The 16,468-nt window shown below is 45.9% G+C and overlaps 1 protein-coding gene across 1 annotated transcript in view; it reads left to right on the top strand.

The window, feature by feature from the left end:
• The window catches only part of LOC121531793 (sphingomyelin phosphodiesterase 3), a 41,490-nt gene that overhangs the window by 5,970 nt on the left and 19,052 nt on the right, over nucleotides 1-16,468 (top strand). Inside the window, exon 2 of the mRNA XM_041837247.1 lies at nucleotides 12,264-13,977. Within this exon, the coding sequence (XP_041693181.1) occupies nucleotides 12,583-13,977 (1,395 nt within the window). The 5' untranslated portion in view covers nucleotides 12,264-12,582. The remainder of the gene's footprint in view (nucleotides 1-12,263; nucleotides 13,978-16,468) is intronic.

Here is a 16,468-nt window from a genome sequence, read left to right as displayed (position 1 = left end):
TCCTTTTCTCTCTCTCCATCTATCTCCCTCTTCTCTCCTGTCTCTCGCTCCACTCCTAGATGGTCTTGTACTCACCTGTGTTTGCTGTTGCCTGAACTTTGAGCGGTTTCCATGGCAACCTTCACCTCACACTTCAGGGATTACCTGTGATCTCTCTCTTTGTCTGTTCTTTCTCCACCTGTCTTGTTTTTCACCTTTTGTTACTCCTGTTATGAGTAGCTACGTGTGTTGTTACCATTTCACAATTTTATGTGCTGATATTGCTATATCCACTGCTAAAGGGATTGCCATGTTTATTATGCCAGGACTTTGCTTTGAAGCTAAGCAGCTTATTTAAAAAATGGCAGTTCCTTCGAGTGGTCATTGGTTTAGTTTCTAAAGACCATAGAAATCGAAAAAACGGTCTCTCAGTATGCAGCTTTTTGTGAAGCTTCTTTAAAATGACTTACATGTACTATGCACTGATTGAAGAACCCCAGAAAATATCACACTCTCTCTCAAGTTCCACACCTAAATGACAAGAATGGGGCATTTTAACTGTATGGCCTTCAACCCTGCAGGAATGGTGCAACATCGCAGATTTTCAGTCCAAGGCTGGTTTCCATTCCAAGGCTGGCTTTCAGTTCGAGGCATGGCTGGCATTTAGTCCAATGCTGGCTTGCTTTCCACACAAATACAAGTTTTCTCTATCTGTATATTTAATATACATGTATTTGTTTTCACTGTCTGCAAGTTATCAGACTGAAACGAACAGTTTTGACATTTCAGATCAGTGTTGCTGTAGCCTTTAACATGACAAATGTGGAACAAATCAATGGGACAACCAATCCATATCTGTCTGGAGAAAACCAGGGCAGGGTTCGAGCTAGTGATGGATCACACACTATTTGTTTGTGCGTGTATGTACACTACATGACCAAACGTTTGTGGACACCTGCTCGTCGAACATCTCATTCCAAAAATCATGGGCATTAATATGGAGTTTGTCCCCCTTTGCTGCTATAAATGCCTCCACTCTTCTGGGAAGGATTTCCACTAGATGTTGGAACATTGCTGCGGGGACTTGCTTCCATTCAGCCACAAGAGCATTAGTGAGGTCGGGCACTGATATTGGGCGATTAGTCCTGGCTCGCAGTCGGCGTTCCAATTCATCCCAAAGGTGTTCGATGGGCTTGAGGTCAGGGCTGTGTGCAGGCAAGTCAAGTTCTTCCACACTGGTCTTGACAAACCATTTCTTTATGGACCTCGCTTTGTGCACAGGGGCATTGTCATGCTGAAACATGAAAGGGCCTTCCCCAAACTGTTGCCACAAAGTTGGAACCACAGAATCGTCTAGAATGCCATTGAATGCTGTTGAGTTAAGATGTCCCTTCACTAGAACTAAGGGATCTAGCCTGAACCATGAAAAACAGCCCCAGACCATTATTCCTCCTCCACCAAACTTTACAGTTGGCACTCTACATTGGGGCAGGTAGCGTTCTCCTGGCATCTGCCAAACCCAGATTAGTCCATCGGACTGCCAGATGGTGTAGCATCATTCATCACTCCAGAGAACGCGTTTCCACTGCTCCAGAGTCCAATGGCGGCGAGCTTTACACCACTCCAGCCGACACTTGGCATTGCGCATGGTGATCTTAGGCTTGTGTGCGGCTGCTTGGCCATGGAAACCCATTTCATGAAGCTCCCGACGAACAGTTCTTGTGCTGACGTTGCTTCCAGAGGCAGTTTGGAACTCGGTATTGAGTGTTGCAACCGAGGACAGACGATTTTTACGCGCTACATGCTTCATCACTTGGCAGTCCCGTTCTGTGAGCATGTGGCCTACCACTTCGCGGCTTAGCCGTTGTTGCTCCTAGATGTTTCCACTTCACAATAACAGCACTTACAGTTGACCGGGGCAGCTCTAGCAGGGCAGAAATTTGACGAACTGAGTTGTTGGAAAGGTGGCATCCTATGACGGTGCCACGTTGAAAGTCACTGAGCTCTACAGTAAAGCCATTCTACTGCCAATGTTTGTCTATAGAGATTGCATGGCACCGTGCTCAATGTTATACACCTGTCAGTAACGGGGGTGGCTGAAATAGCCAAATCCACTAATTTGAAGGGGTGTCCTCATACTGTTGTATATATACAGTGGGGGAAAAAAGTATTTAGTATATAGTCAGCCACCAATTGTGCAAGTTCTCCCACTTAAAAAGATGAGAGAGGCCTGTAATTTTCGTCATATGTACACGTCAACTATGAAAGACAAAATGAGAAGAAAATATCAAGAAAATCACATTGTAGGATTTTTAATGAATTTATTTGCAAATTATGGTGGAAAATAAGTATTTGGTCACCTACAAACAAGCAAGATTTCTGGCTCTCACAGACCTGTAACTTCTTCTTTAAGAGGCTCCTCTGTCCTCCACTCGTTACCTGTATTAATGGCACCTGTTTGAACTTGTTATCAGTATAAAAGAAACCTGTCCACAACCTCAAACAGTCACACTCCAAACTCCACTATGGCCAAGACCAAAGAGCTGTCAAAGGACACCAGAAACAAAATTGTAGACCTGCACCAGGCTGGGAAGACTGAATCTGCAATAGGTAAGCAGCTTGGTTTGAAGAAATCAACTGTGGGAGCAATTATTAGGAAATGGAAGACATACAAGACCACTGATAATCTCCCTCGATCTGGGGCTCCACGCAAGATCTCATCCCGTGGGGTCAAAATGATCACAAGAACGGTGAGCAAAAATCCCAGAACCACACGGGGGGACCTAGTGAATGACCTGCAGAGAGCTGGGACCAAAGTAACAAAGCCTACCATCAGTAACACACTACGCCGCCAGGGACTCAAATCCTGCAGTGCCAGACGTGTCCCCCTGCTTAAGCCAGTACATGTCCAGGCCCGTCTGAAGTTTGCTAGAGTGCATTTGGATGATCCAGAAGAGGAGTGGGAGAATGTCATATGGTCAGATGAAACCAAAATATAACTTTTTGGTAAAAACTCAACTCGTCGTGTTTGGAGGACAAAGAATGCTGAGTTGCATCCAAAGAACACCATACCTACTGTGAAGCATGGGGGTGGAAACATCATGCTTTGGGGCTGTTTTTCTGCAAAGGGACCAGGACGACTGATCTGTGTAAAGGAAAGAATGAATGGGGCCATGTATCGTGAGATTTTGAGTGAAAACCTCCTTCCATCAGCAAGGGCATTGAAGATGAAACGTGGCTGGGTCTTTCAGCATGACAATGATCCCAAACACACCGCCCGGGCAACGAAGGAGTGGCTTCATAAGAAGCATTTCAAGGTCCTGGAGTGGCCTAGCCAGTCTCCAGATCTCAACCCCATATAAAATCTTTGGAGGGAGTTGAAAGTCCGTGTTGCCCAGCGACAGCCCCAAAACATCACTGCTCTAGAGGAGATCTGCATGGAGGAATGGGCCAAAATACCAGCAACAGTGTGTGAAAACCTTGTGAAGACTTACAGAAAACGTTTGACCTGTGTCATTGCCAACAAAGGGTATATAACAAAGTATTGAGAAACTTTTGTTATTGACCAAATACTTATTTTCCACCATGATTTGCAAATAAATTCATTAAAAATCCTACAATGTGATTTTCTGGAGAAAAAAATTATCATTTTGTCTGTCATAGTTGACGTGTACCTATGATGAAAATTACAGGCCTCTCTCATCTTTTTAAGTGGGAGAACTTGCACAATTGGTGGCTGACTAAATACTTTTTTTCCCTACTGTAGTGTATGTGTGCACACATGCGTGCAGGATTTGCTATGTTACTGTAACGAATGTGAGAATGCATGATGTCTGCCCATATGTCTGTCTGTGAATGTTTTTCAAGGGCAGGAGAGTAGGCTACACGTTTACAGAAAGAAAGGAGTATTATTAGTGGTAGCGCTTGGTCTTGGGTGTTAAAGCATGAGAATGAACACAGGCTCAGGGTGAGGAGGGGCGTGGGGTCCAGCTGTGTGACTGAGGGAGGGGAGGGGTCAGAGTTCATGAGTTGGGGACAGAGAAAGAGGTGACAGGCATGATGCAGAGGTTAGTGTATAGTAGGGGCACAGTACATTGAATGAAGTGTATGATGGCTCATTCTTATTGATCCAGTTTGATCTAGATTTGAAAGTATATTTAGTGCAGCTGCCCGATGGCAGTGTGAGCCCATATAGGCCACAGCCCAGAGGCATGCTGGGTAATTATGAATCATCATCGTAATCCCCCATGTCAGTAGACGCCAAGCCAAGGAGGTCTCTTTATACATAGCCCAGTACTACTGTATGCTATTCAAGTTCTCACTTTCTCTTTCTCTCTCTTTCTCTCACACATCCGTTTTCTTCTTGGTACCCCTTTATAGTACAGTAAATTGCTCTTATACAGGGTTGGGTAGGTTACTTTCTAAATGTACTCCGTTACAGTTATTGTTACCTGTCCAAAATTGTAATCAGTAACGTAACTTTTGGTTACCCAAACTCAGTAACGTAATCTGATTACTTTCAGTTAGTTTTGGATTACTTTCCCCTTAAGAGGCTTTAGAAGAAGATTAACAGAATCCATCAACTGCATGGTGTGTCATAATAATGGTCTCTGACTCGCTCAGGTGGAGCAAACTTAAACCTGCACCTTTTTTCAATGCTGAATTGAATGTCATTGAGAAAACAGAAAGGTGATCATGTATGTTTTCACAAACATCCTTTCTGAATTTAAAAGTAATCCAAGAAGTAGGCCTAATCATCTAGTTTTAAGAAAGTATCTGTAATCTGATTACAGTATTTTTGCTGATAACGTAACCGATTACAGTTACAGTTTTTTTGTAATCAGATTACATGTAATCGGTTACTCCCCAACCCTGCTCTTATACCTGTGTACTGTAATAACTCTTTAGTTACTCAGCAACAACCTTAATTAACAAGTTGTTACATAATAAATGAGTAATTCTGTTTCATCACTGAATAACACAAACATACACAAACAGAGACCAGTTTCCCTGTGCAAGCCCTTAGAGGGAAGCTTGAGGAATGATTGTTCCTTACTAAAAACCAGGTGGCGGGAGGGGCTGATTGAGTTATAGTGATGATTGCATTGTGGTAATAGTGATGGCATTATCCATTTCCTCTAACAGTATTACATTCCCAATTACACCCAGCCCAGAGCACACTGTCCTGTCCGGCATAGCAAGGGTGATGAATGAAAGAATGAAAGAGGGAGAGAGAGAGGGAGAAACTGAAAAAAGGATCCAAATGAACTATTCTGACCCAGTCTTCTACCAGCATTCCAAAAACAACCAGTGCTGCTGAGAAAATCCCTGAGCCTGTTTGTCCGGACAGCCAATCCAACAGCAACAAAACAATAATAGACTGACCCTCATACCATAGAATACTCAGAGCATTTGGCAAAGATGCTAATCTGGCCAATATGTTTTCTGGGTTTGGAAAGGCATAATGAAAGGCGTAATGATGATGGATTGATTGTCTAATGAGGCTTTGGCAGTTATTGTTTTCGGTCTACCTTTCTCATAGGTACTTAGTCAATAGTAGTAGCCAATCTTATAACATTTAAGAATTACAAATGCTTATTTATACCACCCGTGGACAGACTAGACAGGGCCAGGGGTCTGTTATAGACACCTGAGTTACTGCGTCAGAGTGTATATCTGCCTGTTGGAGTGTGGATTTGAATTACACCTGCATGCTCTACCTGTGCCTCAGGCTCAGTGTTATTAGATTGTTTGTTTTAATTTTAAAAGGTACCTGTATCCATGACCAGGTGTGAGTGTGTGTTTGCCAGAGTGTGTTTGTGTGTATGTGTGTGTGTGTGTGTGTGTGTGTATTTGATCCACAGTGCAGTTGTGTTGAGTTAAGGTTAGACACAAACGTGTGTGGTAGGGCAGTTGGAGGTGGGCAGCATTCACCACCAGATAGCGACAGGCCACGCTAGTACCTGAGTGCATGTGAGTAGGTCTCCATGACAACCAAAATCCCTTAAGCATACTCTGAGTAGTGTCACTGCTGGCTCTGGCAGTGGAGGAAGAGCGGGAGGCAACTTTCAAAGCTTAAAGGAAAGAGAAAGAGATCCGGAGAAGGGCCATCCTTAGGGGAGAGGGAAACAGCAATGGGTCTGCATATGCTCCAACTCTATTTTGAATAGTTTTGGATCCTACTGGTCTGTTTTAGTGCTATGCCCTGAACACAAACATCTGCTGGTCATTACTCACAATGTAGCAGCATCATACACTTATAAACACTCCACAATTCTGCGCCATTAATAATTAAACAGAAGGAAACCGACACAGCCGGTGAAAGCAATTTTTCAGTAGACTATAGTTAAATCTCTTCAGACTCAGTAGACTATAAGATAAACATAGTTCATCACAACATGACGAACACGGAGCCAGGGTTAAACATGGGTACATCTCTGTTGCTAGGCAAGAACTTCATTGGTTCCTCTCACTGGTGTAGTCATTGCCCTGCCTGGTATATGTGTATTTGAAATAGGACTATTTATTCTCTTTTCATCTGACCTGTCTTCGGGTCAAATTCCTCGCTCCTCCCTAATCCACGGCTGTCCTGCCTTATCAGTGACTGAAACCAGACTGTTGCCCTTTGCCTCTCTCCTTAGGCATATTCCTGGAACGGAGCCAGGGTTGAACAGAGTTCAGACTAAACATGGTTGATCACAACATGAGGGGCGTTTGGACTGAGTGGTACAGAGGGAGGAGGCTGGTATATGTTTAAGAAATTGATTATGGACCTGCCATGTTTAAGTATCGATTGATAGGTTTGGGAATCAATTAGGGAGTCAGAACGGAGCCAGGAAAGTGCTCTGTTATTTTTGCATGACAGGGCTTGGTCCCACCACTATTGTTTCCAGACACGGAACTAGAAGGGAGGGAAGTCAGATACCGCCATTAAGGAAGTGGGTGGAGCGGTCAAGAGGTGAAAACTGGAGACAGTGGTGGAGGAACAAAAGAGGGAGGGATTAAGCTAAAATGTATGTAAAATGACTATATAAACTGAGAGCTGAGAGGTGGAAAGTTAGATGCTCTGCAGACCACCTTGGCTATATTGATTGTAATAAAGTCTATCTTAATTCTACCAAAACTTATGAAAGTACTTTGTGTTTGACTGAGGACAAGGCTAGATGGGCTTCATCGATCTCTGTGGTCACCGGATACTTAGCAGTACATCAGTCATTTGCCCACTCGATCACGTATTGACACAAACAGAGCCTCCACACACACCACACACACACACACACACACACACACACACACACACACACACACACACACACACACACACACACACACACACACACACACACACACACACACACAGAGAGAGACACACAGACACACACAGACAGACACACACAGACACATACATACACACACACACACACACACACACACACAAGCTAACACATTCACCCAGGATTCAGCAGGAGCTTTCTCCCTTTGTCGTTATCAGTATTGATCCAATGGAGGAGGACATTTCGTAAATCAAATCCATGGGGAGGCACCCGGACCCCATTCATTTGTCATGCTCATCCCCATTGAAGCTTGCTGATGAGTCTCTCTGGATTGGTTATGCTTCAGTTGAGTGTGAATATTTCAGGCAGGAAGACCCCTTGGGTACCTTATGAAATATGGCAAAACATTGCTTCGAGATATACTACAAGATTATTATCAAAGTCATTTTAATTCCAAAACAAACACATGTTTGGCCAGCTAGATGAAACAGATACCACCCCTCTCAGCGGGGGATATATTCCTAGATTCCTTCCAGCAAACAGATAACAGTTGTTAGCCATGTAAACACAGTAAATAGCAGTGCTGACTGTTGAGTTGGCAACTCAGGCAGTCAGACAGCAGGGCTCTCTCAGTTTCAGTACTAGACGGAGGTCAGGACACTGCTGTGCACTCTGTGGGTGTGTGTGTGTGTGTGTGTGTGTGGGTGGGTGTGTAAGTGTGGTCTTGTGTGTTTGCAGACTGCAGAGGCATTAAGCTGTAGAGATTTCTATCTCTTCCTGTGCTCAAACCCTGACTACCCTGACTACCCTGACTTTTTATGTTCTACCGAGCACAAGTAGTGTGTTCAGGCAGAGATTGTCACATTCAGGCCTGGTCTGGTCATACTGTAGGTTCAGCATCCTGCCATCTAGCACCACCAGGGATGGGCACAGCGGGTTACACATACTGTAGGTTCAGCATCCTGCCATCTAGCACCACCAGGGATGGGCACAGCGGGTTACACATACTGTAGGTTCAGCATCCTGCCATCTAGCACCACCAGGGATGGGCACAGCGGGTTACACATACTGTAGGTTCAGCATCCTGCCATCTAGCACCACCAGGGATGGGCACAGCGGGTTACACATACTGTAGGTTCAGCATCCTGCCATCTAGCACCACCAGGGATGGGCACAGCGGGTTACACATACTGTAGGTTCAGCATCCTGCCATCTAGCACCACCAGGGATGGGCACAGCGGGTTACACATACTGTAGGTTCAGCATCCTGCCATCTAGCACCACCAGGGATGGGCACAGCGGGTTACACATACTGTAGGTTCAGCATCCTGCCATCTAGCACCACCAGGGATGGGCACAGCGGGTTACACATACTGTAGGTTCAGCATCCTGCCATCTAGCACCACCAGGGATGGGCACAGCGGGTTACACATACTGTAGGTTCAGCATCCTGCCATCTAGCACCACCAGGGATGGGCACAGCGGGTTACACATACTGTAGGTTCAGCATCCTGCCATCTAGCACCACCAGGGATGGGCACAGCGGGTTACACATACTGTAGGTTCAGCATCCTGCCATCTAGCACCACCAGGGATGGGCACAGCGGGTTACACATACTGTAGGTTCAGCATCCTGCCATCTAGCACCACCAGGGATGGGCACAGCGGGTTACACATACTGTAGGTTCAGCATCCTGCCATCTAGCACCACCAGGGATGGGCACAGCGGGTTACAGTGGTGCACTGCCCTGTCATCAGCAGGAGTGGACCCAGCAGAGCAAACACAGCAACAAAAGACAAGATTGTTTCTGACAGCAAAAACCCTCTCTGTAAGTGTTCTTCTGTGTTTGGTTGTGTCACTGTGCATTTGTGTCTCTGAGAAAACTGGTGTTTGTGTATTAATGTTTTATGTGTGCGTATGTGCAAATATGTCTATGAAACTGAAAGTAGATAGGATACTATACCGTTCATACAGTTTTTGCGATGTGGCACAGTGGTTTGCATGTCTGTGTGTCCTTTTTATGTGTGGGTTAAAGACAGAGAGAGAGACAGAAATGATGTGTCGGCTCTTATACAATCCACTGATATTTTCTCTATTATCCTCACTGTCGAGAATTCTGAATAGTTGAGTCTGGATAAGACACAGAGTGACTGTTTGAATCCATTTCCCCCTTTTTATTCTGCCATCTGTCACCAGGGTTGGAGAATAACTGATTACATGTAATCAGTTACATGTCATCTGATTACAACAAAACTGTAACTGTTATCGGTTACGTTATCAGCAAAAAAGTATGTAATCAGATTACAGATACTTTTGAAAAACTAGATGATTACTTCTTGGATTACTTTGAAATTCAGAAAGGATGTTTGAGAGAGAAAAAATACATGATGACACCTTTCTGTGAGTTTGATGGATCCTTTTTGTCTTCTTCTAATGCCTTTTAAGGGGAAAGTCATCCAAAGTAACCAGATTACATTACTGATCCAAAAGTTACATCACAGATAACAATTTTGGACAGGTAACTATTAACTGTAACAGATAACATTTAGAAAGTAATCTACTCAACCCTGTATGTCACCCACCCCTACGATGCAGAGGTGCAGAGGGAGATAGATGATGATGAGGACAGGAACCGGCTCTGCACCTGCTCTTTCTCTCCTCTCCATCTCTCCTCCACTCTTCTCTTCACTATGTCTCTCCTCCGCTCTTCTCTCCATCTCTATCTCTCCTCTGATTTCTCTCCATCTCTATCTCTCCTCTGCTTTTCTCTTCTCTCCTGCTTCAAAACATCAGGTGCATGATGCTTCTGCTCGTGCATGCAGATTTGCTTTGTCTAATTTCATAAAAGGGTCCAGTGTTGATGTACTCTGTGTTAATCATCATGACACAGCTTTAACCCATCACCCTGAACAGTGAGATGCATTAAGAATATTAGATATGATCAAAAGATATTATGCTAGCTGATTCAAAACGGTAGCCAAAGCACTATAAAAAGGATCAATGCTAATACAAGGGATTTTTGGAAGCCAAGTCTGTGGCCTCAATATGAATAGTAGTAATTACAGTTGTGATGCTGCATTATGTTCCGTGTAAGCACATACGGTGCAGCATTGAGAGCTGTCTCTCTGTCATCTGTAGTTCCGTGTAGCTCAGTTGGTAGAGCATGGCGCTTGCAACGCCAGGGTTGTGGGTTCGATTCTCACGGGGGACCAGTATGAAAATAATGTATGCACTCACTAACTGTAAGTCGCTCTGGATAAGAGCGTCTGCTAAATGACAAAAATATAAATGTAAATCTGGACATAAAGATACCAAGATGATCGATCGTGCTATCCAGAGGGAATGTAGCCAACAAAACCTGTACGGTTTTAAAAAATACAGTATCATCCAGATAAAAATAGCTCAGATTGTTGTATAGCATTGTATATAAATTACATAATTATCTTGTAAAATGAAGTGGCACATACTCTATATCGAAGACAGAATGGATCACCGTTATTATGGCTTCATTCCAACAAACACTGACAGTTTCACATAGGAAAGGAAATGAGCGTGTCAAGACAGCTAAGAAGAGTTCACATTGAAATGGCTCATCATCGGAGCAAAACCTATTCCCAGTTGTCCGCACTGCCATTTCAGCCCAGAGGAGAAGGTCACAAACAGCCCCGGGTGGGAGCTGCTGCTGCCAGCACTCCACTTCAACATGGTCATGGTCAGAGGTCCAGAGACAGATGCAGTTAGTGTGCAGCCAGCCTCATCCCAGGGCAAACTCCTCATCTAGCAGATAGACAGACAGACAGACACAGGGGTTGCATCCCAAATGGCACCCTTTTCCCCATATAGTGCACTACTTTTGACCAAAGCCCTAAGGGCCCTGGTCAAAAGTAGTGCACTATATAGGGAATAGGGTGTGATTTGAGAAACAGCCAGGGTCTGCTCTGGGCACTATCTGTCCCTGATGACATACAGCATGACGTTCCACAACATGATAGAACGTTTGACATTAATCATGGTGGTGACAAACGGTGAAGGCACACATGATGACACAAACAGTGAGGTTGCACATGATGAGACACCATGTAACCAGAGATGGTCTATAATCTTGTAACAGGCTTTGATGTATGAGATGGATGATGAGGTGACCTTATTAAGAGAGCTAGTAGCATCAATATATTTCAGATCCATTGAAAGTTTTGTTGGCATCAGTCCTAAAAGGACTCACTAACTGCTTTGTTATCCTAAAAAGTCAATTGACAGGAGCTGCATAATTCATTGACAGGAGCTACACTATTCTTTCTGTTTCGTAAAACAATTACATTTTCATATGATCCTGATCGATTCAGAGCAGCATACATAATGGTCATTTATACAATATTTGTAACACAGTCTTGCCCCAGGGCCGCTGCGGCACACAGTCCAGAGTCATGTTGCTTTTGCTGTGCTGAATATGGTTTGGTGGCTCTGGGGTTAGGCTGAGGCCAGTGGCCCTTCAGTGTTTAAATTCATTAATTAACAATTCATGATTTATTTATACTGTGTGGATTGCTTCACTTTCCACGCAACCTTATATTCATATAAGGTTACCCCACTGAGTGCCTCCTGTGTCTGATTATCGTTTGCAGTAGTGTTATTATATTCATATAAGGTTACCCCACTGAGTGCCTCCTGTGTCTGATTATCGTTTGCAGTAGTGTTATTTGCTATGAATTCTGCAGATTTATAAATCATGTTTTGGCACTAAAACCATTTGGTGTTTTTGTTGTGTTATGTTAAAAACAAGTCTCATTTTGACTGTTTAAACACACGGAGATGCACACAAGCCTATCAGAAACTGTGTATCACCTGTGATGCAGTATTTCTAACCATTGGGGGACATTAGGGAAATGAACAAGGCCCATTTTGCTGACCACACATTTTCATCACAGTGAGTCATTGCACAGCTGATGCCCCTTCCTTTTTTTCTCTCTCTCTCTCCCTCTATCCTTCTTTCCTCCCTCTCCTCTCGGCAGGTTCTGAAGCTGAGATGGTAGTGAGATCCACTTCTTCATAGATCCGCACCCCTGATGTCCATGGATTCCTTGTGACCACAGCAGCTAGTTCTACGTCATCAAGATGATCACCCAGAGACTCTAGTTCCTCATTCCTCCATTGGAGGGCCACTGTGGTGAGGGGAGGGGGAGGGTGAAGGAGCCTCCTGTCGTCAGGCAAAGAGCTGCAGAGCCTGCTGGTAAAAGCGAAGGGAACCATGTAGTGTTCATTTCTCCACCCAGGGGGGAGGGTAGATTTGAGTTGAGTTTTTTTCCATTGATTTTAGTGTGAGAGTGTTTTATGTCAGCCAGAGAGGAGATGGTCCTCCACACCTCTCCCTACTCCAGTGCCTTCCTGCGGTGCCTCACTAGCCTGTCATGGGGCTTCATCTTCCCCTGCTACTGGCTGCTGGACCGCCTGCTGTCCTCCTGTGTGGCCACCTCTCTGGAAAAGCGCCGGCGCTCCCAGGACCCCTGCTCCTTCGTGACGCTGTATGTGCTGGTGTCCACCCCGCTCTACCTGCTGCTCCTCCTGGCCTCGCTGCCCTTCGCTTTGCTGGGCTTCCTGCTGTGGGCTCCCCTGCAGGCGGCCCGCCATCCATATCTCTACACCCACCACCGCCCAGACAAGCACCAGGCCGAGCAGGGGGGCGAGGCTTCACTGGCCGACTGGAGGCCGCAGGGCCGCAGCTTCTGCTTCGGCAGTGCCAACGTGTGCCTACTGCCAGACTCCCTGGCACGCTTCAACAACCTGTCTGAGACCCAGCGCCGCGCCCGCGAGGTGGGCAAGCGTATCCGTAATGGGGCCAGCCGGCCGCAGATCAAGATCTACATCGACTCCCCAACCAACACCTCCATCAGCGCTGTCTCCTTCAGCAGCCTGGTCACGGGGTTCCGACGCACCTCCTCACTGGACCAGCGGCCTGACAACACAGCCGAGGCCGAGACCGAACCCCTCACTGAGTGCCCTGTACACAACGCTGGTGCAGACTGCCCAATACACACTGCCGGTGCAGACTGCCCCATACCCACCGCCGGTGCCGACTGCCCCATACACCCAACAGGGGACCAGAGCTCCTCAGATTGTCCCGTCCACGTAGCTGGTGGAGAGAACACACCAGAGTGCCCGCTTCACACTGCTGGTGCCCAGAACAGCTCTGACTGCCCTGTTCACAACACAGGGGCCCAGAACTCCCCAGACTGCCCTATGCACACCTCAGGGGTCCAGATCAGTATCAGTGCCCCAGAGCCAGACCCCCCAGAGGCAGAGACAGGAAACTACCAAGGCGAGGGTGACGCAGAGAGCCTGACAGGGGGGATGTCTTCTAACAACACCCTGTCCCACCGCACCTCCATGTTCAAGAAGCACACCGGCCGCAAGCGGCGCCAAGGCGACGATGGCATCGACCACGAGATCTCAGCCTTCTTCCCTGCCAACCTGGACTTCCTGTGTCTGCAGGAAGTGTTTGACCACCGGGCCACGTCCAGGCTGAGGCGGCAGCTGCACCACTACTTCCCCTACATCCTGAGTGATGTGGGCCGCTACGCCTGGAAGGGCTGCTGCTCCCGCTTCAAGTTCCTCAACAGCGGCGTCATGCTGGCCAGCCGCTACCCCATCCTGGACGCCCACTATGAGTGCTACCCCAACGGGCGAGGGGAAGACGCCCTAGCAGCCAAAGGAGCCCTCTTTGTCAAGGTTAGGTGTTTTTTCTGTCTCTACTAATGATAGCATTGGCAAGTGCTGTAAATTAATCGCTGTAAGTGTGAAAAAGGCTGAAGGAATGATCATAATTAGGGTAATACTTTGAGTGTTAAAAATGTGTTACTGCCTCTTATTGGACCAGATCATTGGTAAAGGAGCTAAATGTCCTCCAGGCTGCATCCTCACATATGGCTGCTTTTTGGGGTTGGATCTGTTTCCACTGTTGTTGGACAGATATATTCAACCTTACTGTTGCAGAAACTTTGTGAACACAACGGAGTTGAATTATTTAGGCATAGTTCCCTGTACCCTTGGCTTGGGGGGAGTTGAAAGTTGAAAATCTCTCTTGCAATTTTTGCAGAGACCAGGATGAAAGAAATGCCCTTTTTTTATTCAGTCTCAAATTAAATAATACATTACTGTAGACCTTTTCATTTGAGGGTTGCAGATATGTGTCTACCCTCTGTTCAGAGGGTGGTGTCATTTCTGCAGTCTTTTCAATTCCCATATCTAGCCTATAGTATGTCTTTGATTATAATTTGGTGGGCTGTCTATTTATACTGTGACAGTATTTCTGAAGTGCTAAAACAAGGAGTTCAAGTGTGAATTAGCACAGGTCAACAGGAGCAAATTGTAGCCTATTCAATATTTTTAAGGATCATCTTCTGTTATAGCTGTTTTCGGCCTTTCGAGTTGCTCCAGAACTACAGACCACTGCTATTTCAAAACATGAATTAAGTCATATTTAGCTAGTCTGCCCATTTCCAGTATTGAGCTTTAGTAGTTTTCTGGTGTGGCAGCGCCATGCCGTGAGCTGCGGGTGACTGACGAGGCTCTCTGTGTCGACTCCATTGGGGAGAGTGATGACAGGCAGAGCAAAGCAGAGTTTGGGTTCATTGATCACTAACCTGCGAGGTTAGGGCTGTGTGGCTGTAGTTGTGTGGCTGTAGTTGTGTGGCTGTAGTTGTGTGGCTGTAGTTGTGTGGCAGTAGTTGTGTGGCTGTAGTTGTGTGGCTGTAGTTGTGTTTGGCTGTAGTTGTGTGGCTGTAGTTGTGTGGCTGTAGTTGTGTGGCTGGGGCTGTCTGGCTATAGTTGTGTGGCTGTAGTTGTGTGGCTGTAGTTGTGTGGCTGGGGCTGTCTGGCTGTAGTTGTGTGGCTGTAGTTGTGTGGCTGTAGTTGTGTGGCTGGGGCTGTCTGGCTGTAGTTGTGTGGCTGTAGTTGTGTTGCTGTAGTTGTGTGGCTGTAGTTGTGTGTCTGGCTGTGGCTGGGGCTGTCTGGCTATAGTTGTGTGGCTGTAGTTGTGTGTCTGGCTGTGGCTGGGGCTGTGTCCTGGGTTGTGTCCCAAATGGAACCCTATTCCCTTGGTGCCATTTGGGATGCATCCCTGGTTCTGGTTGGCCTCCAGGTCCTGCTGGGGCAGCTCAGCAGTTCTCAGCCTGAAGGTGATGATGGGTCTGGGAGACACTGGGAGGCTGTCTACAAGCCTGCTAAGTTCTGTAGGCACCTTTTAGTTCCACCACTCTGACAACCATGTTCAATATCTCCCCCTGCTGCTTATTGATTCAGATAACAAGCTCCTATGGCTTTGCCTCTAAGTACCTCCCTCCCTCCTCCGTAGGGTCATTCTGGGTCATCATCTCACTCTCTCCAGAGCTCATGTAGGACTGACCCTTAGCTTCAGGGTCCTCGTGCAGTTTGACCCCACAGACTAGTAGGCTTTAGAAAGAATGATGTATCCAAGAGGTCTTTCTCTGCAAGCTTGGGAGTCTTGTGACCAAACAAATATTATCAAACCACAAGGTCATTTTCCTCTAACAATGTACGTTCTTAGCAGACCTACATGAAGTGAAAGTGGCAGATTTCATTTGCAATACAAAGTGACAAACTCAGACATTACAAAGACGAGCACTGGAGGCAAAGGGAGGGAGGGAGGGTAGCGGGTGTGTAGAGATACACAATTAATTAAAAAGGTCTCCCTGAAGAGTGAGCAACCCAGTAATTAAAGCCTTTCTGTCTCAACATTTATCCCTCTTATTATTATTTAAAACAGCAAAGTGCAAGGTTGAGGGAAGAGTGTGTGAGTGAGTGTGTGTGCATGCGTGCGAGAGAGCTTGCGTCTTTGTGCATGCTTGTGCCTGTTTGTGTTGAGTTTGAATACATTACAGAGAAAACCTTAAAACAGGCCCACTCAAAGTACACATTGAATGGAAATAAATTAAAGAAATAAACTCTTAGCTTCTCCCTTTGCTTTTAATGACCAAGAACTCCTCTCAGTGCTGAGGTCAACTCCATTAATATAAATTACCTTCCTTCCTGGGGATAAAGGGCATTGCTTTTACTCTGCCTGTGTCGATGTGAAAGTCTATCTAAGCATTGGACACAGTAATGAGGTACAGTAGAGGTATTTGCTCCTCTTTCTAGCCTCCATGTTGAGAGAGAAAAAGGTCTGGTTGCAGGAGAATTTAAAGCTGGTCACATACACTAC

This window comes from Coregonus clupeaformis, chromosome 19, assembly GCF_020615455.1.
Source record: "Coregonus clupeaformis isolate EN_2021a chromosome 19, ASM2061545v1, whole genome shotgun sequence".
Taxonomy (NCBI): domain Eukaryota; kingdom Metazoa; phylum Chordata; class Actinopteri; order Salmoniformes; family Salmonidae; genus Coregonus; species Coregonus clupeaformis.
The sequence above is the reverse complement of the archived record's forward strand: the minus strand, read 5'-3'. Positions and strand labels throughout refer to the sequence as shown.